This window comes from Cydia amplana, chromosome 14 (genome assembly GCF_948474715.1).
Source record: "Cydia amplana chromosome 14, ilCydAmpl1.1, whole genome shotgun sequence".
Taxonomy (NCBI): Eukaryota; Metazoa; Arthropoda; class Insecta; order Lepidoptera; family Tortricidae; genus Cydia; species Cydia amplana.
In genome coordinates this window covers 5,859,580-5,886,172 of record NC_086082.1, presented here as the reverse complement: position 1 = coordinate 5,886,172, position 26,593 = coordinate 5,859,580, and the positions used below count along the sequence as shown (strand labels likewise).

Below are 26,593 nucleotides of genomic sequence, written 5' to 3'. Positions count from 1 at the left end.
TCAGAAGTAAGTTTCCTTACACGCCTGACCCCACAAACTTCACATTTTCTTAAAGATTTGCCCCCCATTTAAATAAAAGCTAAAGTTATTTGGTCTAAACACAAAAATAAACACGTAACATAACCGCTTTCACCACAATTTAGAATGACGGTAGACGTTTTACCGATCATACCAACCTAAAGAAAAGTAGGTATAATACGTCTATGTTTGAAAGCAAGTATGGTATGTGTTACCAAAATGCAACAGCAGTCATTTTAATTCGATAAGATTATTTACTATGCCTCAACGTTGGTAACAAGTACGTTCCTAAGTTATCATAGTATGGGGTGTCGATGGGCTGGTCCAAATTATACACAAGAATAAACTGAAGGATTCTATTAAGATAAACATAATATTTTAAATAGATCACCAACTACAGGAAAAATAATGTAAACCAGAATATTGTTTTTGCAAATCTACATTTTGTTTAATTTTTACGTGGACACTGGGAACGCTGAGAGCCAAAAAGCTAGTTTATTTTATAATTTGGACCAGCCCATCGACACCCCATACTATGATAACTTAGGAACGTACTTGTTACCAACGTTGAGGCATAGTAAATAATCTTATCGAATTAAAATGACTGCTGTTGCATTTTGGTAACACATACCATACTTGCTTTCAAACATAGACGTATTATACCTACTTTTCTTTAGGTTGGTATGATCGGTAAAACGTCTACCGTCATTCTAAATTGTGGTGAAAGCGGTTATGTTACGTGTTTATTTTTGTGTTTAGACCAAATAACTTTAGCTTTTATTTAAATGGGGGGCAAATCTTTAAGAAAATGTGAAGTTTGTGGGGTCAGGCGTGTAAGAAAACTTACTTCTGATATATTTTTAGCAAGATTTCCTCTTGATTCGAACAGGTCGGTAAACTGATGTTTTTGTGCGATATTTTCATTTTGAGTCGTTCCCAGATACTAATTTAATTAGTTTGGAGTAGTTTTTATCGTTTACCATCCTTGATTAAAACGAAAACATTCTGTGAATAGATTCTTCTTGTAAAAACTAGGTAACCTAAGACACGAATAGTGTGCGAACAACTTATCGATAATCCCTTTATTTCAGATATCGACTATGGGTAAAGGTAACAGGTAATGAGGATTTGGAATATTTACCTATACAAAGGCTGAATGAAACTCCAACCTCTGAATATCTACAAGTGAATGAGCCTGACAGCTTTTTCCCTTTGTGGGAAGTTGGAGTTAACAGCCTTCACAGGCAAGACTCAGTGTTTGCAGGAGTGCTCTAAAAGTAGATTGTAGCTTTAGTTACGTTCATAAGCGTATTGTAATATGCGTATACGTAAATATAAAACTATCTGTATCTTATCTTTATTATGTAAAATAAAATTATTTTTATATTTTGCATTTATTTTATTAATCCACCTGATTTTCAATATTTACTTTTACAGTAGTACAGTACAACAGCACGTATCGCACATTTATCGATATCGATAAACAGTAGGTACCGGAAGTGTCGAGCCCTAGCGTTGTTTTTTTTTGTGTTGGCAGTATTGACATGTATTTGGTGTGTTGGCACAATGTACGTTCTTAATTCGGTTTAAGGCTTGTTCGAGAGTGCCGACTCTTAAAACGTAGTGATTTAATACTCTTTGATTTGGACCGCAAAATTACGAATTCTAACTGACATTGACATTTACAAGCAGAAATACCTACGAGAAATACGATTCCCATCCCGTTTGTTTCTCTTAATAAAGGTTTACTTATTCTGAATTATTAGTTTTTGGTAGTAACCGTTTATTACTTAACTTTTCTATTCGCAATGGAGGCTGCTACCTTAAAGAAGAAATCAACAGGTAGCAAAGGGAAGTTAAAAAAGACAATAAAAAATGTGTTATGCCGTCCTGATTCCATAAATTGGTATGTATTTAAATCTGAACAAACAATCTTAGTAAAATAAAGAACGAATTCTTTAGTTTATTACGGAAAATTAATAAAATAATAACTTGTTTGGGTTTTTAGGCCAGTTATATCAGACGAAAACGCCAGAGATTTAAGTTCGTCTTTAAGTAAATATAAAGTGGACATTCCGGAGTTTAAGAAGTTGAAATGGGACGTAATAAAGAATATACCTAAACAAGAAAGGCCAAAGCCACCACCAATTAAGTAAGTAAATAAAATTATCTATTTTTGATAATTAATACTTCCTTTTATAACAAATGAATTGCATTTGAGGTTTTAATTTAGTTAGCTGGTTATATTTTTAGGAAAATTGTCACTAGTAGTTTGGTGGTACTTATGATGACAGCTGTACTGCTATATCTTAGTTTAAATTAAATTGGCAAGTAAGGTATAGCCCCTACTGCCGCCAACTGTGTTAACAACCTCACTATGCTGACATCCTCAAAATAAAGGCAGCTAAAAGGCTTCCAGAGTAGCAGACTTGACTTACCCTTTAGTTTAAGGATGGCAACCTGGCACTGGGACCAAACACCACAACCCTAAACTATGCATAACTATGAGTTACTAATTGCTGCAACAAGTGTGTTAATGACACAAGCCATTGAAGTGTGCCGTTTATAGATTGCTTTTTTACCATTTATATAACAGTAAACATTTATTTATAAAGCTATATTGTGCAATTTTTTAGATTTTTCTAATAAATATAAATTCTTTCGAGTCCTCAGCTATTTAGAAGGGGACTTACTACTTGCTGAGTAAAGACTCTATACTATGTTAAAGGCCATACTAAATATAACGTTTTTATTTCTTGAATTTTAGGAAACAATGCTTTTCTTTGCAGAAAACCAGACGGGCTGCTATTTGGATTAAGAGAATGCTCTGAAGGTGTTGGGAACAAAGATTGCTCTACATTAATAGTTGATTCAGAAGTGAATCCAAAATCGATTGTTCAACCCATAATAGAAGCCTGCGTAACAGCTGAAGTGCCCGTTGTCTGCCTTAAAAATTTAAAGGAGCTATCTCTCAGCAACTTTGGTGTCAAAACCGCCTGTTTAGGTGTCAAAAAGGGTTGTTTAGAAGAAATCACTAAAAAAATTAGAGAATTTGCAAAAATGTGCGCTCCAATGCAACCTAAATCAATTCAGAATGAAGAAGGGACTGTCAAACCTGAACCACAAGATATCAAAATGTCAGATAGTATTGACAAAACTGAAATAACAAATTACCACCTAAAACGAATATCTAAGAAAACCAGAGTCTTTGTACCTCCATCTGATCTTGAGGCCAAAGAGGCCAAGAAGAAATTCATTGGACAAGATTTTATAGAATTGTCTGGAAAAATTAATAAGGAAAATACCAATGAGGTAAAGAATGTTAAACATGCTTATAAGAATATGAAGCTAAAAAGAATTACAAATAATCCAAATAGGGTGCAAATGGGGAAAAAAAGGAAAACTGAAAATACCAAATAATAAGAGAAAGAAACTTTATTTATAATAAGAGTAATTGCTATAATGTCAAAAAAGACATGCTTATTTATGATGAACATTCCACAAGGAATGAAGTAAGCAGTTTTCAAAACTTATTTGTCTAAATAACACCTTTGAAAACCAGCAAATTTTATCAACTTTAGCATACATTCTATATCTACAGTTATTAATGTTGGCGAGTTGATTGTTGATAACATTTGGCTTACTAATTACATTAATTTATCACATAGTACTCCACAAAAGCATTGTAAATAATTCAAGCCCTCTGTGCAGTACTGCATGGGAATAGATAATATATTTATCTTACGCTTCAATCGATGCATTGCATTTCAAGTTTTAACAGTTCAATTTAATAAAAATCAAACATAACAAATTGGTTTAAATTTTATTATTATTATCTATAAAGTAGTGACTATTAGTCCACATTGATGTCTGGCCAAAACTTACTAAACCTACGATATTTATAGAAGATAGTAGTGACAAGAAGTTGAAAACACTAGTAACACAAATAAAAAGTACCTATACATAACAAAAAACTTTAACTATCTTGTGCTATTGGAAGAAATACACTGAAGAAATTTCCAATATATAAATAATTAAATTATTTGCTAATCTATAAATATATAAAAATATTTTCCTGTTACAAACAGGAAAACATATTGTAAAAATAAGCTGATATTTTACAATATCTTGATTTGAACTGATACATAGTACCAATAATTTTTATAAAATCTCATTGTCTATCTAGGTACCCTAGTTTATCTTTTGCGATTACATAAAAAAATGATAATATTTTTGCAATCAACAAGTTCCAATGTGATACAGTTCACTGGAATATTAACAATTTGTAAAAAGTGATGAATGTTATATTTATTAGTGATGTGATGACAAGGCGCGCGCTTCGCGTTCGATGTTAGTCATTATCGCATAATCCATAAAGCCGTTTACAGGAGGACCTTACAGATTATGAATTTGTACATCCTTAAGATCTACATTTACAATAAAACTATTTAAATAACGCCGTACACTTCTCAGAAGGACACGACTAAAACGATATCATATCAGAGAATGTAAAAAGTGTATAAATGCTACCGACGTAGTAAAACCGATATTGGCACGTGCTTCTCGTCGCACCAACAAGATTCCGCATCCACTCGACATTCTCGGGCTAACTAGAACGTAGGTCCGAGCGAACGAATGTCGAGCGTGCATAACTCATCCAACGAGTTCGAATGTAGATTCGATTTCGTTTCGAAATCGATTAATTCAAACCGGTGTGCGTCAGTGTGGCGGCACCCGCGCCTCGCTGGGCCGGTAGCGCGCGAGGATGATCGCGCACATCGTCTGCGGGTCCGTCTCCTCCGGGTACGTCGCCATGGCTTCCGCCACTTGAGCTTCGGGGAAGATTCCGGCTAGATGGAAGTGCATGCGTCTTCTGGCTTCCCAGTGTTGTAAAGCTCCTTCAGAAGAGCAGGGAGAGACCATAGGACCCGGATTGAGTGCCGCGGCCGCGCCTCCGGGAGCGGACGCCACACGTGCCGCCGACGCATGTAATCTCGGATCGCAGGCAGGGTTCAGGGTCAACTGGCGCGCCAGCTTACGATGGGGGTTGGCGTCCGGCTGGGAAGGCCCGGGAAGCATCTGCGCTCGGTCAAAGTGCGTCGCGAGCGCCGCGTCAGATATCCTAGGCGCGGCCGAGTGTGCCCTCGCCAGCGGCCGTTTGATTTCAGGCGGGCGCCCGCCGGGCGGCAAACTGAGCGTGTGGAGATCGCGAGCTTTGAACGCTCGCGCGGCACGCTCTGATAACTTCTCGGCGACGGATTTGTGAGGCCGACCGGCGCGTTCCGGGTGATGGAACTTGCATTTGTTACCGTACGTGCACTTCCTGCCGTACGGGCAGGCCGGGGGCGTCAGCGCCGGGTCTATCCGCGAGGGCGGGCGTCGTAGAAACGCGTCCAACGTCGGTCCGGACCTGCCTAGCGGATCATCGGGGGGCATGAACCGGTCGTTCACGAACGAGTACATGAGTAGCCGTTCTTCTACAATTTTTCTATAGCCTGGATTTTCAGCGACGAGGTCTCTGTAGTTATCGTTGGAAACAACGATGCCGTCGGTTTGTAAGGCTAGATTGAGAACATAACGGTCGTCGTAGCAGATGAGACGTTTGCCTCCGACTTGTCTGCTTGGCGTGTATACCAGCACTCGGTCCCTCTCGAGTCTCTCCAGGGAGTCTCTGTCCGCGACCGGGTTGTCCGGTCTGGACGCTTCTTTCCTCCACTTGGGCACGAACACGGTGATGTCCGTGTGTCCGCGCGCTCGGAACCAGTCCACACAGATCTCGATGCCGCGGCACGAGAACACCACCTTGTTGCCATGGCTGAAAACAAACAAGATCATCAGTACAAGTACGAGTCGGAGCGACGTGCGATTAAACGGTGGTTTATCCAATTTCATGTAAGGAATTGATTTACATTATCAACACAATGGTTTCCATTCCAAAGCTCTTAACACTTTAAGCATACCTAACACACCCAAAACGGTAAGTACCATCAGCAGTAAGAGTGCATGGCGAATTTATCAATTAATTCATTCATAATTTCTCCATGCAATTTCGCAGCTCACTGTACCTTAGATTATAAGTACAATAACATATGTTACCTAATGAGAAAATGGTTTACCACAGTTGCTTATTTATGTCTATTTCTTACCTCATAGCGACATTGCTGCCATCTATAACGATATGTCGCAGCGGGCTGCGATCTAGCGGCGGGTCGGGCTCCGCAGGCGGCGATGGTGACAACGGCCGACGGGGTTGCTTAGAAGCGAGCTTGATGAGTTCTGCTAGAAGCTCGTTCCGCGGCGGGTCAGGCCCGAGCCGTTGCAGCGCCGTGCGCGCGAGACGCTCCGAGTAGCCCAGCTTTACGGCGAACTCGATTTTAGCCTGAGGACAATTAAATTAACGTTATGAATTGTTGACAATTTTAACATAGCCCAAAACTGCTTCGGGACTTGTTTTAGGCAATTTATTGTAATATCAATGGGCCTATAAATTTTCCAACATACGATAATATTAACATGTAGGTATTCTCTTATCAAACTTTGCGAGTATGGACTTTAATTAATTGTGAAAGATAATTATCAAGATGGACTTCGAATTTGGATTCAACTACTTTATATCTCATAGGTCGATTTATCAGCGTTCATGTTTGTATGTATATATTTTCAAATACATGCATGAAATCAACAAAAAAATCATACTTCTTTGTTCAGGTTTCATCCCTCTTCGCCAAACAATTTGACATACCGGGAAATAAGAAACCATAGGTACCTACATAGCAACCGCTGTATGTAACAGCGAGTAGTATGAAAATTCGTTTTTACCAGTTCAATTAATTTAGGGCATGCCGGCTTCGCCCGCATGTTGACACGTTACGAGCGAGTGTGATGAAATGAAACAATGCAATTCTACGTGCAATCTAATCTAATAAGTAATGCCAGGTAGGTACCTAATGCTTAGGCCAACCAGGCGTGTCTCACTCCACGATTTCGTCGCTTTGCTACAGGTAGCTAAAAGTACATCCGTTCGGCCCCAATTTTAGGGAAAGCCATAAGCCGCGCGTGGCGCTGTCGCCACCTAGCGGCCATATCTGTGCTGATCGTAACAGACGCGTTTTGTTAGAGAGTGAGTCTTCTGTACTTAGTACTATTATTTATTCTGTGGGCCAACGCAAATCAAACTAACGCGCTGTCCACGACATTGCGCGACTGACTTCGGCGCGAAAAACTTCAAGTTCAAGAAGTAAACTTCAAACGCCAGTCGCGCAATATCGTGGCCAGCGTGCAAAGGGCGTAAAAGCGATAAAGGAAAGTGAGCGATATTACTATATCCCATCAAAAACACAAATGTGAAATGAGAGCCAAGTTCAATATTAAGAATATTCGTCGTTGTCGACTTCGCCGGAAAAAGAATTGAGATCTATATGGGTACCAAGTTCTAGTTTGCTTGGGATTTAATTAAAGTTCAGGATTTGACTAAAAGTAATGTGCCATCTGTCATATAATGCCATACATTACAACCGTCACGGCGGCATGTGCGAACCATGCTGCATACCGTACTGCGCACGCTGCCGCACGTGTACTGCGGCCTAATCCAAACTATAATTCACAGATAACTTCTATAATCCTTTATCTTTCACGATATCGTATAATAAGAATAGATAAAACAAAAAGCCTATTATAAGCTACTTAGTTGATATCGAATACCTGGCATTTCCTGTTTATTCCGTTAGTGTCTGACTACGCTATGTTTTCATGCCAAGTGGTACATCAAGTATGGCAGTTCTAATATGGACACATTGTTACTGCCAAGTAGTGCCAAGTCAGTGCAAACTTAGCGTGGTCGAATGCTATCTAATATCGCTGTAAAATTGCTCGGTAAAATACCAATGAAAAATTACAAATTGCTAATAATGAAAGACAACTTGTATTTCAAGTCACATTCGTAATTGGGCGTTTTCTAACATAAATATTGAAAACCCGATTCTCACAGATCCTGGTGTTTTTGGGTTCTTGCAACTCAGAATCACTAGCATATCCAATCCTGATGATAAAAAAACTTGTCCCAAAAATTAGTATGAAAATTGTACATTCCACTACGTCACGTCCATAAAGTGAAAAATTTTCTCATAATAAAACGTGACGTAATGGAATGGACATTTTGGGACATCTTTTTTTAATGGCGGGATGGAGAATGCTGTCGATTCTGAGTAGAATGAGCCCAAGAATGTCCAGATTTGAAAGAATCAGGTTTTCGATATTTATTTTAGAAAACGCCCAATTCTTGTTCTTCACCTGTACTGTCATTTGTTGTATAGGTATGTATAAAAAAAATTGTGATTTAACTTGGTGTGTACGAAGAGTCTGTACTCGCACTTATCTCAGAGCTGGCCTAATCACGATTTCTCAATTTGCAATCGGAATGCTTCTCGTATCGCTAATTTATTTATTGCTTCCTGTAGTGGGCGATCGAGATCGAGACCGGTATAACGCAATCTACTGGCAATTAAATCTTGTATCACGTTCAATCAACTCCATATTCAATGAAGTTAGGAATAGTAATAGTAATCCAAAAGAAATACATTTGAAAAGTGCCCTATTACGAAAAGGCAACTTCAATTTCCATTAAAAGTAGTTAAGTGGATTAAGAAGTACCTACGAGGGGTGTTCAAAATATTCTCGGTATGAGAATGAAAACAAACAAGTACGAAAAGTTTGATATTTTTATTTTTCAATATACTCCCCCCCTATGTTCATACACTTAAAAGATCGATCAATTATTTTTTTTAATCCTGCATAATAATATTTTTTATCTTTGGTGTAAAAATCCTCCTCCACTGCCGCCTTCAATGCTTCATCATCGGAAAATTTATTTCCACGCAGATCCTTTTTAAGATTGGGGAACAAAAAGAAGTCGCTGGGGGCTAAGTCCGGACTATACGGTGGGTGAGTAACAGTTTCAAACCCACATTCAACAATAGCTGCCTTGGCAATATGAGCAGTATGGACGGGGGCGTTGTCATGCAGAAGCATAACACCTTTGGTTAACTTTCCTCGCCTCTTTTCTTTGATTGCATCCTTTAATTGACGTAGAATGTTAGCGTAGTACTGTCCTGTGATATTTACACCTTTTTCTTTATAATCGATCAGTAATACTCCTTCAAAATCCCAAAATATCGTGGCCATGACCTTGCCAGCTGAAGGGATGACCTTGAACTTCTTGGGATGAGCTGAACCCTTAATGTGCCACTGCACTCTTGTTTACTCTCTGGGTCATAATGATGAACCCAGGTTTCATCTCCAGTAACTATTCTTTGCAGCACCTCATCAGGATTTTCACCGCACAGGTCAATAAAATCGGAACAACAAGCTACACGCATGTCTTTTTGAAGCCGAGTCAGCATTCGCGGAACCCATCTTGCACTTACTTTTGACATATTAAGATGGTCATGGATAATATCATGTACGGTACCAATAGAGAGATTGGTTACTTGTGCTATAGATTTTACCTTCACTCGACCATCTTCCAATATAAGTTTTTCCACTTTATCAATATTTTCTTGTGAAGTAGCTACTACAGGCCGGCCAGGTCTAGGGTCGTCTTCAACACTCTCCCTTCCACGTTTAAACTCGCTTGACCACTTTTGAATGGTAGATAAAGAAGGAGCAGACTCACGGTAAACACAATCCATTTCCTCTTTTATGGTTTTTTGATTTTTACCCTGTTTTGTCAAGAATTTTATCACGCATCGATGTTCTAATTTAGTTAACATTGTCAATTCCCACATGATGTTCATGTTTGTTCAGCAATTGCAGAAAAACAAAAGAACATCTCGGTTCGAATTATACTTTTTTATAATGTCAATGAATAAACCTTAGCGGCCAGTAACGAAAGAAATTTTAGAAGAGGTTGTAAGATATCAATACCGAGAATATTTTGAACGCCCCTCGTATCTTGCAAAATATGGCAAAAACATCAGCAAACCGGTCCATTCATTGAGAATGAGAAGCTACATATGAATATGACAGCGTGCAGCGTAGACACAAAGGCATGAATTGTATTAAATAATACCCCGAATACTCATTTCTTTGTATCGAGGAATACAGACGAAAGTACCTATAGCCTTATGGATTTATAGATAAGGGTTTAGTTAGACAGACTGTCAGACGGATAAGACGGATAAAGAAGTTCGGAGATTCTGTGATCTCATTAACCGGGTTTTATACATAGAAATTTTCAATTAAAAAGTGATTTTTTCAAACAATGTAGATCAAAGAAATAAAATTAGGAATTTTGACTGGCTATTTGTTTTTTCTGACGTGATTATAAATCATGAGCATCTTTATGACACGAAGATGACGATATGACTTCTTCTCACTAACCAGGGAAACTAACCAGTTACGATAGCAGATCCTGGGTTATATTCTAATTCTAATGCTGTAGAAGCTCACCTGGTTTGGCTGCGGGGGCGGCGGACCGAGGGTGACGTACTCCGCGAACTCTGCCGCGAGCGTGTCCGACGGGGTGCGAGACGCGGCGCGGTGGCCGCTCTCATCTTCGCACTCCGAGTCGTAGCTGGAGTCCTCGCCACGCTCGCCTGCCCAGCCAAGGGATGACTCCACATATTTCTGGAACAAAAATACAACTATTAAGTCTAGGCAACGTTGAAGGCGATGGCAATAAGAATCAACTTTGTTTGCCGGAATACCGAAGGCTATTGAAGGTAGCAAAGTTGGAAGAAGGTAGAAGATAGAACAGAAGCAAAGTTGAGACACTAATTTTTGAAGTGAAAACTTCTTTAGCGGCGCTGTGCACTTTTTGAGGTGGGGAAAAAATGTTAAACTCGAGACAGCGTAAGACGATCACGTGACCGTAAGATTTAGATGGCATTTAAATCAATAAAGAAAAACTCAATGACATTACATGAAAAACTGTTACATGTAATGTCATTGAGTTTTTCTTTATTGATTTAAATGCCATCTAGTGAGTTTCGCTCTAACTGGTATTAATATAACTTGAGTACTAACAGTGATGTGCTTAGGGGTTTCAAGTGATTAACGCTAACGCTAGATGGCGTTAACCTTAATTATACATTGTGCATTTTGCACTAGTCATTGAGTTTTCACTTCTGCCGGCACTCCCGTGCATCCCGTTGTTTTTTTTAACACGTCAGGAGTTCCATGACTAAGAAGTCCTGGAACGCCATACAGTTCCTAACCTAACAGCAATGTCCGCAAGGTTTTCAAATGACATCGTTAAATAAAGTGTGAGATCTAGCAATCATACGCAACGCAAAAACGTACGTCGGAATAACCGTCCTTCAGATAGATAGCAAGGACAGAGCTACTGCAAGACAAAGAAGAACGTCATCATCATCATCATCATAATCCAGGTGAACAAAGCGACCTCTAGCATAGGTACACAATGATATTAGCGTTTGTTATACCACCACACACCGTATGTAAGGTTAAAAAAATGTTTCAAGGATTGATAAAAAGGGCGAAGAACGATCTACCAAAAATTTAACATTTTTGCAACGAAAGTGAAAGAAAATTTGCGGCAGAATAATGTTGTCATATTCCTCAACAACTATCATTACAAGTATTACTGTAATCTAGAAAATGACTCGCACTAATAAGGCACGCGCAAAACCCACAGCGTATTTTTACGCAAGTGCGAATGTTGTCAAAGACTCGACAATCAATTACTTTACGTAACGTTACCAGGCCGTGTTCCATGTTCTTCTAGCTGACTGAGTGCAGATAAGACAAACGTATATCCGAACCAGTGTCGAGTGTGTTCTCTTAACACACATGGTTGTTACGGATTTTAAGATTACAGTTAAGGTGGTTCGCCTGAGAGGTCGTCTCATCAGGCTTCAGTGAGCAACACACGGTCTACGTTGGCGTTGTCTCCCATGTAACGTGCGTGGAATAATTCACACGCTGCGGTTTCCATTTCGCCGAAACCATGAGACAATGAGTTTGGAAACTCCCACCGAGAAGATAATTGACATAATTAATTCTTCGTTGCAAGAATACTTTTTTTTAATTGCCGATGTCGGCTGATGAAGTTGAAGTGTGCGCATGGGATCTTAAGGAAACCACTACAATGTTAACGAATCAATTAAATGTCTTATTGAGACATTAGCTTTAATGAAAATGTGTATTTCTGGTGTCTGTTTAAATGCCACAATCCATTAGTAGAGGGTCAGATTAGGTGTGTTAAGGGCATCTAATAGAAGCAAGATTGCCACTCATAATGGATTCTAAGAAACAATTTAAACCTCGTTGTACTAAATGCTGTATTTTATGTGTTAGGTTAGGTGATCTGGAAAATATAGTTCTTAAATAAATCTAATAGTCTGTTCTGGCTTTTCACTATTGTGTTCTCCGTGCCGTTCCGTTTTCTTTTATTAAGGTATGTTATAAAAATATGTTTACTGTATCAACCATTACCTATAGCACAAATATAGCTTCTTAATCGGTTTCACGTACCGCGACCAAAGTAATCAATAAGCAGATTTTACGTTACAGCCACTGCGGACAGGGTCAGGGGGCCGACGAAGCGGATCTACAGATGATCATTGACCTTTGCGTGTGCGCAACGCCAGACCATACCGGTTGTCATTCATTATTTGACCATTTTTTTTCTACAACCTATAAAAGATCCGCATAATATTTCTACAGGGTTCCTTGTGTTGAATAAATAATTAATTTTAATACTAATTCAATTTATGAAAATCGACTTATATTGATCCATTCTGTTCTGTGTAACGATATGCTTAATGTCTCTCTGTCGCACTAATATATAATAGAGAGATTACCGTTTCGTTCGCTACGGCGCAAACGACTGGCATCTTGGATAGGCACTCTAGGCATCGGCGTTTCTAAACAAACTTATCGAGAATCTGAGCAGTAAAATAAAAATAATAGGGAGGGTAATAATTACGGTTTTTATTACAGGAGCCGCATGTTTTCAACATTAGCTAATGAAAATAATGATATCGGTACAGGTAGCAAATTAGCAATATGACTTTTGAAGAGTTCTGTCGATTTCCCATGGATCCCAATGCCATAGGCTTAGTTCTGACAAAAATGGATCTTTGGCAATTTATTGCAACCCAAAACTAGTCAAAACCCCCTTGAAAACGAAAAGTTAGTCATAGCCCCTACATCCGCGTCGAGGCCTAGTTGGCTGCGATACAAAGTGTAGATAGTATTGGTAGGTGTACCCATGCCACGCCAATTCGATATCCATTGGAGTGAAGCATTAGGTCAGCCACCAGGATCTGCAAATATTTACATAAAACACACAAACACATCCGTCTGTAGGTGCAAATTATTAAAAATATTAAATTTATTTTACGAAGTTTTTTTCTCATCTCAAACTAAATGCAAACAAAAATGTTATTTAGTGCTTTAAGTGTTGGTAATTTTGTAAATACTTCAACAAAGGTAAGTCTAAACCACCTTTAGTAAACATCACGATAAAGGGTCACGATCACAGAATTTTTAGTAGCTGTGTGACAACAATATCTACTTTGAAAAGGTCTCTGTAGGGCTTTGAAGTTGGGTTCACATCCGGAAAGCCGCACGGAAACGTCCCGCCTACCCGCAGCCGGATGCTACTTTCTAAAAGAATATGGTGCGCGCGGGCAACGAATGAGACCGATCCGTGTTTCTCCGCGGCGAATTGATAGAAAATTGCAGCTCCGTGTTGAGCGGAGATGGGATTTTGAGGTGATGCCTCCGGTTTTCAGAAGTGGGACGAATGATAAACCAAAACAAATTTAAATTTTTTAACTAAATCAATTTCATACAATTTCATCAATGATTTTTTTGATAGATCTTCCATTCTATCTATAACAATTCAAGTATGTATTGTATACCTACATAATTACTTTAGCTTTTTGAAAATTGGTGATAATTGGTTAACCTACATATATAATTAACCTATATCGTCGGGTGACAAGCAAAAGTCACTAAGTACTATCAAAAAATTACAGTAACAATGCACTTTATTACACTTGTAACACGGTTTATTGTCCAATAATTTCAATGGTGTTAGTTAGTGACTTTTAATTATCATCCGACGATATATTCAAAAAGAGGCCAAAGATTGTACTAAGGATTCTAGGTGGCTCTTTTCATTTATAACTTTTATAAGGTTCAAGTTTTTGAACCACAACCACAATAACGTGTAAAAGCGTCATTGTAATTTTGAAGTTGAAATGTTTTATTAGTAGAAATCTAATACAGGGAAGAAGTAAGCAGACTAATTGATCAAATTTATTAACACGCATAATTTATTAGCGCCCCAATAAACATCATATCATGAGACATACTAATGATAAATTAACAAGCATAAGCAGTTCACGACTTACTAAAAACGTCACGATGAGAGGAAACATAAATTTGACCATAATTCTGTCGCTAACTTTATTCAATCGCGTTGCGTCATCGGCCGTCGGTCAGGCGATTTATATTATAGGGGTCATCTATTAAGATATTGATTCCAATATTGATTGATGATACAATAAAATGAGGATGTAAGATAAGAATACCTAGACAAGATTGAGATATCGAAATCAAACATACGTAATCTCTATGTAATTATCAAAATGGACGATTATCTAGCAGGGTTATCAAGATACTGTGGATTTGAATTCCTACCGGACAGAGTAGGTATAGATGCTACTAAAGTAAATGGACAACGATGTTTTGCGAGTTTTGCAACGCAATAGTTTGACAAAAGGGGGTGCCGAAGATATATAGCTTCCATAAAGTGGAGGAGATAATTCTAAGGCCTGATTCCGAAGCATTAGCTGAGTATAGTGAGTATATAACTAGAGTACCCGTTAAAACGCGGAGAGAAAGAGAATCATGAGATCATTAACTTATTATGAATACCTATAGATAATCAGACACACGAAACAGTCACGACGAAAATGCCAAGGTACAGTTTTTTCTATATTGCGGCTAACCCTAAAAACAGAATCAATGGCCTTATAATTCACAAATACACAAGTCTTCAACGACATAGAAAGATTTGTTACGAAATTAAGTTAGTAATATAATTAAAATATCATTTGCTAACTTCAGATTGCGAGACAAACGATTTGTCTTGGTCACTATCACAAATTCTTGAATAATCCTGTCAACGACCGAAACAATGCGCTGTCGTTTTTCTAATTTCCTTATAGTTTACAAACGCTAAAAAACCCGCGGATTTACCACATAGGCTTCCTCTTGTAAACAATTGTGGGAAACACATTTCGTACTGCTTGTTTCACTTTTTAGCAAAAAAAAAATTATTGGTAGGCCATTCAAATCGTCTTTACTCTTTATTTACCCTCTGATTTTGATGTAGTAAAACGCTTCAGAATAATTTTTAATACATTTTATGTGAATTTAATATTTATTTGTAAGAACATGTGTCGTGATATTCGTGATCGCATTAATCGATAATGGAACAACTCTTCACAATAAGTCATTATGAGGAGACTCCTTAAAACTGTCGTGTCGTGTCAGATTTATTTCGAAATAATACCACAAGTTGTTCTTGACCTCAAAAGCCTGGGACATCTTGAACCATTCTTTAAAAAAAATACGGAGTAATGACTGGACTGGTAAGGCACATCGCACATCGTATCAGTTTATATGAGCAGTAAAATATGTTGATGAAATAAATACGATAAATGCTACCGGAGGTAATCATTTATTGATTTATGAATGATCAGAAGCCGTTAAACAGTCGGTTTAGCGCTCTCAGATTACACATTTATGCAAACAGTTGAGCAGCAATTGTTCTAGGCAATGTCGATGACTGTCCTTTAAATTATGATACCAACAAGTCAATGAATATTAATGCTTTTGTTGAGATGCCTGAAGCCTTCTCAACCAGTTTACCGATGGAGGTCGATCAATTGTTTTAACAATTAGTAGACTACGAAATGGACATCTAAATGTTGATTGACGGTGTATCGAATTATGGTCTTAAGATTCTCTTAGTCTTAAAGAATCAGGGATCAGATTCTAGTACATTAAATTTAGACTCATAACATAAGTCTATTTACTACCTAGACTCAGTTTATTGATTTGAGTCCTTATTATAGTTATAGAGTTGTTTCATTCTTGAAGTGTGCCTTTATAATCCTTTAGCAATATCAATTCCTTCATCTTTTAGTAATGCAGGATCTCCGTGTACCTCCATGTAACATCTCATTGGGCATGAAGACAGCACAATGCTTGACTCGAATAATGTTTTGATAAGTAGATAATTTAGATTGTTTTTTTAAATTACCAATTGGTGGACTACAACTTACAAGAAAGACGACTACCAAAACGTTTAGTTTAAATGCCCCAATAACCGACTAAATGTCTTAAAAACAAAATACAGTCTTACACTGGATCATTTGAAAAGATTGCTTAACAATATGTACTACTCATGTGCTGCTATAAGTGAAACGTACGAAGGTTTCCAATTTTATTTGTTCTTGTGTTCACAAAGGAATGCGTTTTGTAATTTCTTGTTATCTTGTCTTTTGCAAATCGTCAATAAGAATAGGTACAACGGTAGTGACGGCTTCATGCGTATAAAAAATAAGAACTTGTTTTTGTACTCGTATTTAATTATGAAACAAAACAAGCCTGCGTTTGTAATTATGGACCTTAAAGATTATAAGCAAATTGCGCGTTAAGTTAAGAGTGAATTTATGTGTGACGTGTTCTGATAGCAATGACGTCAGTAATTAGAACAACTGTTAACAAGATAAATGTTTATGTGCACGCTTTCAATTTGTTTACATAAGATAAAGACGCTAATGTATAAATATTATATATTTTAGCAATAAATACCTACATCGCTAATAGATTAAGATTGGAATAGGATGTTAGTATTATCGAATAGTAATTTCAAACATCCGTAAACGTTCACCTAGTTTTCATGGCCAATGATACGTACACGTAAAGTGTAAAAATATGGCCGCACACATCATACTCAAAAATATGTTCGAACTATGGGACATATTTTTGAGTTAGTTATATACACCCATATTTTTACAACAGCTGATCATATGGGCATCTAATCTCTTGCAATAATTCGTTGTTGCTTAGAGACGTTTAGCTACAGCCTGCTGTACAGTCAAGGTCTAGGACGTCGAAGCGGCCAACATAGCATACAGTAGTTAATGTGTACACCATCTAATTGTAACAATATTAATGACTCAGCTGGCCCGCAACTCATCCCGCTTAGTATAAATTGTTGCAGGGAGAAAAAGCGCGGGAAACGGAAGAAAAACTAATGGAAAACGTTATACAAATGACTACTGTATTACATTTAGGTAATACAGTAGCTATTTGTATACAATTTTGAGGGTGTCTAAAAAAATCAAAAGAAAAGATCTTTAGTGAACAATGGCATTTACAGATGCGATTAGAAATGTAACCTTCCTAAGGTATCGACAAATGAACTCTTGATCTGCAGATGCACTATTGCGTAGGTTTTAAGCGAGTTTCCTGCATTAAAACAGTGACAATGTAGCTGTTTTCTCCAGCCGCAGCCCTATTAATCTGCGTCTGCGGTCTAGTTTCTATTGCATTAAAATTAATAGGCTTCGCCAGTAAACAAGTTCGGCGCACGTCATGATTACGGCCAGTTCCGTTTGTGGAGAAATTCTATCATGCCTTTGAGCAGAGATAAGAGTGGGGTGGTTGCGATTGGTCGACGCTACCTCGTGCGATGTGGCGTCACGGCGCCGGACCAACAGGATGCCCTCGCGACACACTTATACAATATAAACACTAACACCCCAGCCCCAGACTGCTGATAACACAGTGCCAAAGCGTTGGCGAAAAATGGACGATAATTGGGAGTTCCATTGTCATTCTTATACGAAATTAAATAGTTAATATAATCGCAATTGCAGTTGTTATAAAAAACATGTTATAATTTAGTTTAGTTAGATGGACGTTTACCAAGACAAAACGTTCTCGAAAATGTTAGTACAAAATTCACATAAATACGTTAATCGCTATTGGCATTCCTTATAATAAATATAAATTAGTCATATTGAAGGACATGTGTATCATCCTTGCAATGATTTCATTACTTGTCTTTTGTTTTTAATTCTTGGAAGTTTTTGTTAATGTTTGCGTGCGACCACGTTCCAGTCAAGCCTATACAGCTGACTGGGTTTACTATGGTAACTGTAACGTCTACGTAAACATTGTTTTTACGTCGTCATCTAGCCAACAGACCGGTGTCACGGACATTTGGGAATTATCCTGAGCAAATCGCCAATGTAACAGGAAAAATTGTAGCAGAGGGGCCATGTTTGGGCTCCAATTTTGGCTTGGCACAACGACTATTCAAATGATCATTGCCGATTGCATTAAATAATCATCTTTATTAAAAAATAGTATTCAAAATGATAAATGTTATGAATGCCATATAAATAATGATTGGGATTATCTTGTTAGTTTTCGTTTTTATGATATAACACACTAAACACTGTGCACAAAAAACTGTCAAAAGTTCAGGCTTCAGCGGATTTGGTTCACGTTTACGTTACAGTTACGTATCCGTCTTGACCGGTTTTTATTTGTCAACGAGTCGTAAGTGGGCCTCGGTTGAGCCGCAAGCTGTCTACCTATTGATATTCGTTACATCACGGCATAATCATACCGGATACACTTGATACGTTCCAACCAACATTAGAAGGTTGCTAAGCCACTCTTTTTATACTTTATTTTTAGATTCGGTGGATTAGGAATCATTATCGGGATTTCTGATTGTCATCTAATCGCAGGAAGGTTAGTGTTTCAACAATGGGATCCGTGTTGTTTGATTGGAAGATGAGGCCACTTATGACAAATTGATAAAAACATGTTAAAGTGGATCTCGTGCAAGATAAAGGATGAGCAAGTAACCTATTTGTACAAAGGTTGTTATTTTAACTAGTTGGACGTGTGATTCACTCAGATATGCAAAATAAGCTGATCTTTATGAATTTGTCATTGCGGAGATAAAAGGCAAACTGGCGAGATATCTTAATAGTTTTACTATAAAAGGAGCGACTGTAACAACTTCATGTAAATGTAATAAACAGATAGGAATGGATAGTTTGCCAAGTTCTTAATTGTAGAACAGTATGTTCCTGTTGTCAGGTCGAGTAGACTTTAATTAAAAAAAAACAACGGGTTGCACTCCGGGAGTGCCGATAGAAGTGAAAACTCAATGACTAGTCCAAAATGTCTGTAGCACTATGTATAATTGACCCATCCTCCTTTCTATTGACAAACTTTAGTTCCGAAATTGCTGGTCAATGAGCTTGTTTAAAATTCGAAATTCAAATTCGAATAGAAATTGTAAAGTTACCTTGCAGACCTCGCATCTAAATATATTTGGTCATGAATGTCATGATATTTTGAGTTTTATGCACCAGTACTTGAGTTCACTTTTATTATCATCAAGATGTAGCTTTATTGAATTATGTCATTGAGTTTTTCTTTATTGATTTAAATGCGACATTTTCGAATATTTACACCTACTTTCCAATTAAAGCAACCTTGTGTAGTTTCTAATAAGGATTAAAATAGATTTGCGCGTACGAAATTACAATAATGGTCGCACGTTGCGGCAAATTTGTAATTACAGTTGAAACGACCTTTCTTGCTTTGAGATAAGGTTGTTAATGGATTAAGGGGGGTGTAAAGAGTGTTGCTGGTTCACCTTACGGTGTCTCGAGTTTAACAGTTTTTCCCCAACTCAAAAAGTGCCCAGCGCCGCTAAAGAAGTTTTCACGTCAAAAATATATTATCCTTTCATAACCTTTGAAACTGGAGCTTGAAGGAGGATCGGGAAACGGTCGATTAAGTGATTTATAATTAATTGAGAAAACGTTATCATTCCATCAACACAAGGGACAATTGGATATTGGATCGTAAAGCTTTCAGAATACCGCAAGGAACTCTACTGGGACCACAACATTAGGTTTCAAGCAAAACATAAGTAAGTTCGAGTGACAAACAAAACAAAATCAACCAACAATGTGAAATTGATGCGAATCATTGATTGTAAATAAGCGATCGGATGCCGCGGATAACGATTATAAATCACCGGCGCCGGTGAAAGTAGCCATGATACTACCGGTACCGGACCTGCGACACTTCACACGACTGATAAACACATTAAACATTAATTAACATGACTTTCACGGAACGCTACAAAACATTACAAAAACACGGCGCCGGCGACGGAGCATACCATCTTGTCAGATGACAGTGACACGCTACGATAATTGGACTAAACATCCGAAGAATCGTCAACACACGCACAGCACAAAACTCACAAGATGACCAGCTCCTCGAGCATCCTTTAGCAATCCGAATGGTTCAAAACACTGTCTTCGCTGTCATAACCATATGACGTTCATTTCACAACAGCCGGCTACTTCCGGGTACGTTATGTCGGTCGTGAATGAGTACGTTACATCCGGCTGGGGCGAGCGTGACATGAGGTTATTCCGGTTATTCATAAGGGATGGTTTCGCGCTCACCTGGGTGTCAGTAGCGTACATAATAAATGTGTGTGTGTGCGAGAGAGTACGGCATGACCGCGGAGGCGGCTTGTCGCGGCGAGACTGCGTGTGCGCGAGATATCGGCCGGCGCAGCGCGCGCGCCGTCGCATCGGTGAAGGGGGGCAGCCAGATCCGGGTTGCGACTCGCGCGTAGGGATACCATTTATTTCTTTACAAACAGACATTTCGCCAAAGATGTCCGGGTGCCCATTGTTTGCCGACACAGTTGAAATCGTCAATGTATAATTCATGAATGTTGGAGAATGAATTAGACTTAAAAGAGCGTCTGATCGTTTACAAGATTTTAAGAAAACAGAAAAAATATAGGTATAACTGGTTTTGCTAGACACGTAAAAACAATGATGAGTTGAAGAGGCGTTTATGCCAACAATGTCGTTGCAGTTGATATATAAAGACATAAAAGTATTTGCCTTTTAATCTATTTAAATTCTTACTAATGAAGTGCATTGCAATGGAACGAGTAAAACTCATTTTATACCCTATTGACTCTTTATAATTTATACCCTAAAACCTTTACAGACTTTTCTGTATAAAAATGTGATTGAGCGCATAGCGGATTAAATGGTGTTTGTTTACAATCGCAGCAATCGTGGTATTAAATGGTAACCCTAGTGGCGCCCGCCCACTGCAGCGCGGGTGGGCCCGACGCAGCCTACAGCTGTACTGACGACGCGTCCGTCCGCAACCTCACATCCGGTGTCATCCTCATTACCCATGTTACTGGTGACCGCAGCCTACAGCTGTCCTGGCGATACATCCGTCCACAACCTGACATCTGGAGTCATCCTCATTACCCATGTTACTGGTGAACACAGTGGTTCTCCTACTGCAGTGCGGGTAAGCCCGTCAACTACTGACAATGCATCCGGAAACTATCTTACCCTCACGTAACCGTATTTGGTGACCCTAGTGGTTCAACGCAGCGATAGTGGCCTTTGCACCCTAGTGGTGCATTCGGAAATGGCTTCACAATCTCACAATCGTCATCCTCACGGACTCATGTCACTGGTGACATTAGTAGTTCGTGCAAAGCAGAATGGGTGATCTGAGCTCCTGATGCAGGCAATGTTAATTCATCGTTTACGTTCAGCCGAAATGATCAGCAGAATTATGCAAAGTGTATCCCGCAACCGTCTCAATGACATTTAATGGTTCGTGGTGCTGGAATTCGAAGAACAGGCAACAGGAGCAGGAGGAACATGAGACAATAAAGTAGTAAGGATTTGTGACTCAGAAGTACCTTTCGGCCCTTATGGACATACTCTTATCATAAACCGTCTGGTAGCATAGACATAACATAAACGGGGTTTAACGAACTCGCATTCTTGACGACCCGGATGCAGCCGAAAAAGTTCATAACATTCGGTATAATGCGTCCGTGTTATTATGACCCTCGCCACCAGAGGGTTACCAATTATGTCATATCGATGGGCCTATATATGTTCAAAGTGTCCAAAGTCGTGATTTTTTACTTTATGCAAGAATGTTTTAATGAGGGGCTTGCAAGGGACGCGAGGTTTGAGTTGGCCTTTTTTTTTTTTTGTGTACAAGCAAGATAACTGCTTCCTATACATACTACTATTGTATTTAAACTAGTGGGTATTTAAATTTAGGATCCGCCATTAAAAAATCCGAGAACTGAAATCGATAAAAAAAACTCTGCATTTTTGCCCAAACCAACCCAAATTGAAACGGAGATCTTCAATTCGCTCAATTCGATATGCCTATCAAGTTTTAGCGTTTCTACGCCCCCGTAACCTGCTATCGATGCATCCGGCAACATTTCAAGTTCATAACCTTACATCCGGTATCATCCCATTAAGCGCAGATGCTAAACCAGAACGCAGTTACCATTTAGATCTCTTCTATTTTGAACAAGTACTTACTTATAGCCGTCAAATATTGTAATTATAATTATTGTTCTTAACAATCATTTCACAAATTTCGAAAACGGCAACGTACTGCACAAACTTACATCCGGTGCCACCATAATTAGTGCTAATGCGGCTGGCGAGAATGCAGTTCAAATGTTTTAAGGGATAATAGAATAATTGTTATTTACTTACTTAAATATTAATTAACGATACATTACGAGTTTTGTAAAAAAATGCTTAAGTACACCACAACCCATCGACCACCTAAAATATATCCGGGATCGTTTCTATACTTTTTATTGCATACGCGCCGGTGAAAAAACAGTTTTACACATTTGTCAACATGACCTGATGTCAACGGCCGCTTTCTATCACCGTACCAGTCGCCGTCGGCAGGGTGCTCATCCTGACACCCCAGGGCTATAACCGCGAAAATCGAAGTACGCAAATTGCGGGCATCTTTCTTCGTCCGTCCCTTTAATTTCGCCTTCATCGGTTTAAAAGAGAAAGATACCGCAATATGCGAATTTCGGTTTTCGCGGTAGGCCCGCAGAACCTAAATCGTCGCGGACTGCGGAAGCACCGGCTGTGGAATGAGCACCCTGCCGAAGTTTTCTCGAGGTGATTTTTAGGGTTCCGTACCCAAAGGGTAAAAACGGGACCCTATTACTCCGCTGTCCGTCCGTCCGTCCGTCTGTCACCAGGCTGTATATCACGAACCGTGATAGCTAGACAGTTGAAATTTTCACAGATGATGTATTTCTGTTGCCGCTATAACAACAAATACTAAAAACAGAATAAAATAAAGATTTAAATGGGGCTCCCATACAACAAACGTGATTTTTGACCGAAGTTAAGCAACGTCGGGCGGGGTCAGTTACTTGGATGGGTGACCGTTTTTTTGCTTGTTTTGCTCTATTTTTTGTTGATGGTGCGGAACCCTCCGTGCGCGAGTCCGACTCGCACTTGGCCGGTTTTTTTTTAAATTATCGACAACGTAATGTAACACATGAAGTTCGTGAAGCGTCCATAGGCTACGGTGACCGCTTGCCACCAGGAGGGCCGTATCGTATGCTTGTTTACCACCAATGTAGTATAAAAAAAAGATGGACATAATATTTTTACGAGATTTGTAAACAATCGCTTACCGGCCTTACAGAACCAGTTCACAAATTCACATCCGGCACCGGCCTAATTACGCTTTAATGGTTAGAATGCAGTAAACATTTAGAAAAATGATTAGATGATAATTAGTACATGATGTATCGTGTCTGGTCTATTTTTACATGTCTGACGAGATAGGTTTGGGCGTAGGAAGTGCAACATTTATATCATCTTCCTCGCATTGTCCCGGCATTTTTGCCACGGCTCATGGGAGCCTGGGGTCCGCTTGGCAACTAATTGGCGTGGTCACTAGTTTTCACGAAGGCGACTGCCATCTGACCTTCCAACCCAGAGGGAAAACTAGGCCTTATTGGGATTAGTCCGGTTTCCTCACGATGTTTTCCTTCACCGAAAAGTGACTGGTAAATATCAAATGATATATTATATTATTATTTCGTACATAAGTTTCGAAAAACTCATTGGTATGAGCCAGGATTTGAAGTTAATTTTGAACCCGCGACCTCCGGATTGCAAGTCGCACGCTCTTACCAATAGGCCACTCGCGTGAATTTGCCGTAAATGGTCACAAGTCATGACCATTTCGTCAAAATTTGTTTAGTGTTATGTAGTGATTATGTTTTCTTCACCCATTTTTCCTCTTATTAAACACCCACATGACGACCTCTTGAAGGCGACATATTCAGATGGTGAGGGCTTGCTTTGGGGTTAAAATTTAATTAAAACTACCACAGAACTAAATAATAAAAAGAAAAAGTCAATTATAAAATGTGGGTGCTTCATTTTCCTATTCAACTATTTTTTCCTATTTAACTGTTTTTTAACTATTCACCTATATTTTAGGAAATTAGTCAATATGCAATCTGAAAGTATAATGTTGTGAGTTTCAGCGTGGTTGTTTTTTGCCTGAAACCGAACTTTCAGTCGAAACATGATTTTTATGCTAAAACCTAGCGAAAACAAAACCGAAGCTTCTGTTTAACACTGGACATGAATAATTAAAAAAAAATATGATTAGGATAACTACTTTTATCTGAAGTTTCTATGAAACAATTTGTCAGTAAATATTTCCTGCTACTCATTGATGGAATATTTTTTTAACGAGGCTAATGACTGTATTCTCATCATATTCAAATTAATATTGGATTTGGTATGTTATCATTCAAATCATTGTCAAGGTCTGAAATTTAGAATTTGACTAGGTGCAAATTTTTATTTTATGGTGCCAAAAACCAAGATTGATTGTTTATGGGTGTTTCCTTTTCACTTGGTAAAAATAACTCATTTTGGTTCTCCATTGGACTAGCTTATTTCATAGAGATAGCAAGTTAGTTGTAAATACTTTTTTATGTAGGAGTATAATTCTTATTACACCAATTCCATTATTCCTGTGGTATGCTTGTTTACCACCAACTTAGAAGATTTAGTATTTCCATTTCTGTCACTCAAACAATACAAAAGAGATCTGTTTCTACAGATATACTGAAATTAAGAAGTTAAAAGTTTTCAGCAGGCCTCATTCTCGATTTCCTATTTCCAATAATTCTAATCTGATTTCATTATTACATAGATAATCAATTTGAATGAGGTTTATTATCTGAAATTGAAGAATTTATATTGGAAATACCAGATTTGATAATAACTGGCAATGTGGTTATTGTTGTTTCAGTCCATATTCACCATCATTATTGGATAAAAAAAAACAATACTAATCAGAACCAGTTATTGTAATCAAACTAGTTTTCTTAGTCTCATAGAACTTGCCTGACCATAAGAATTGATAACTCATTGGCAAGGAGCAAAGTCAAAGTGGAGGGAGAAGTGGCGCTGATTGTCACAAACACAGGTAATCTTATGGAATGTCTCACATTAGTACTAGCAGCAGCCGCTTGAACTCATTTTACAATTTACTCCATAAATCATAGAAAAGCTGACAAAATGAAGGCAGCACCAGTCTTTCACCTAGCGAATAGTGTCCATTCGTTCATGGTTATTGGTGTGTTAATGCAAAATTGGCTTTAAAGCTTTTTTTTATTGTGTAAGATCTCTTTAGCCCAACGACAAAACAAATTAGGACGGGATAAAATTGAACAACAACACGATTCACTGTTAAACAATGTTATTTTAAATACTTAGTAAGAATTATGTGTCTTCATTCTGTGCATGTGATAATATGATAAAACAAGATATTAGTTTGAACATTTTACACCAGTGGATAGGCAAAGGAATCTCTACCCATTAACTTGTCACATTATCTTCCATAAAAACCATTAATCACATCAAAAACTGAAAACATATGCCATTGCCAACTAACTCTATATCTCTAATAGGAAATGCATGCAAAACATTATGAAAAAGCTTTCATTCTGTTTCAAAGTAACTAATAAACCGTATTCTCACTCACGTGGGGGGTTGACGTAGAAAAAAAGATACCAGTAGTGATTTCACTTACTTGAATACGTCCGACGATTTCTCGTGGATTAAAGTTTCCATCCGCTGGGCTCAAGTTGAATAATACATGGAAGTACACATATTCTGGTTTCTCTTTTGCAACGGCTGATTTGTTTTCCGATAAAGTGACATAGTAAAAAGTTTCTACTAAATTGAGGTACTTGCTGTAAAACTCTGTTATACACGAGCGCGGCACTGATATCAATAGATCGGTGTCATTAGACATTTTTAATAGTATAACAACAGTGTCGCAATAGTAATCACATGGTTCTTTCACAGGTTTCACAACAAAATTGCATAATTCTAATCAAAACACAACTTCGTCATTTTCGCCTGCCTGCCATATCTTCGGACGGTTGACGTTTCTTCTTGGTGTTGCCATGATAAAATAATAGATGAATAATAGCAATTACATTACCATACCAAAATAAACGAATTCTACTATAGAGCTCTACAGACCTCGCAACAAAAAACGCATGCGATTTTTGGTAGAATACCGCGAAGCCAGCCAGCCTATTATGGATAGCTTT

The 26,593-nt window shown here is 38.3% G+C and overlaps 2 protein-coding genes across 3 annotated transcripts; one reads left to right on the top strand and one right to left on the bottom strand.

Moving 5' to 3' along the window:
- The first annotated feature begins 1,800 nt into the window (after nt 1–1,800).
- Nucleotides 1,801–3,438, top strand: LOC134653981 (uncharacterized). Its single transcript, XM_063509350.1, has 3 exons — nt 1,801–1,924; nt 2,027–2,170; nt 2,808–3,438. Exons 1-3 carry the CDS (start codon nt 1,827–1,829, stop codon nt 3,436–3,438), a joined length of 873 nt encoding a protein of 290 aa, XP_063365420.1. The 5' UTR covers nt 1,801–1,826.
- On the bottom strand, nt 3,436–26,424 carry LOC134653980 (probable ribonuclease ZC3H12B). 2 transcript variants are annotated; one of them, XM_063509349.1, is made up of 4 exons: nt 26,065–26,424; nt 10,465–10,641; nt 6,165–6,397; nt 3,436–5,833 (listed from the first exon to the last, which is right to left on the bottom strand). In XM_063509349.1, exons 1-4 carry the CDS (start codon nt 26,287–26,289, stop codon nt 4,738–4,740), a joined length of 1,731 nt encoding a protein of 576 aa, XP_063365419.1. In that variant the 5' UTR covers nt 26,290–26,424; the 3' UTR covers nt 3,436–4,737. The 2 variants fall into 2 exon arrangements, with proteins under 2 accessions (XP_063365419.1, XP_063365418.1); XM_063509348.1 differs by lacking the exon at nt 26,065–26,424 and adding an exon at nt 20,574–20,851.
- Nucleotides 26,425–26,593: the final 169 nt, after the last annotated feature.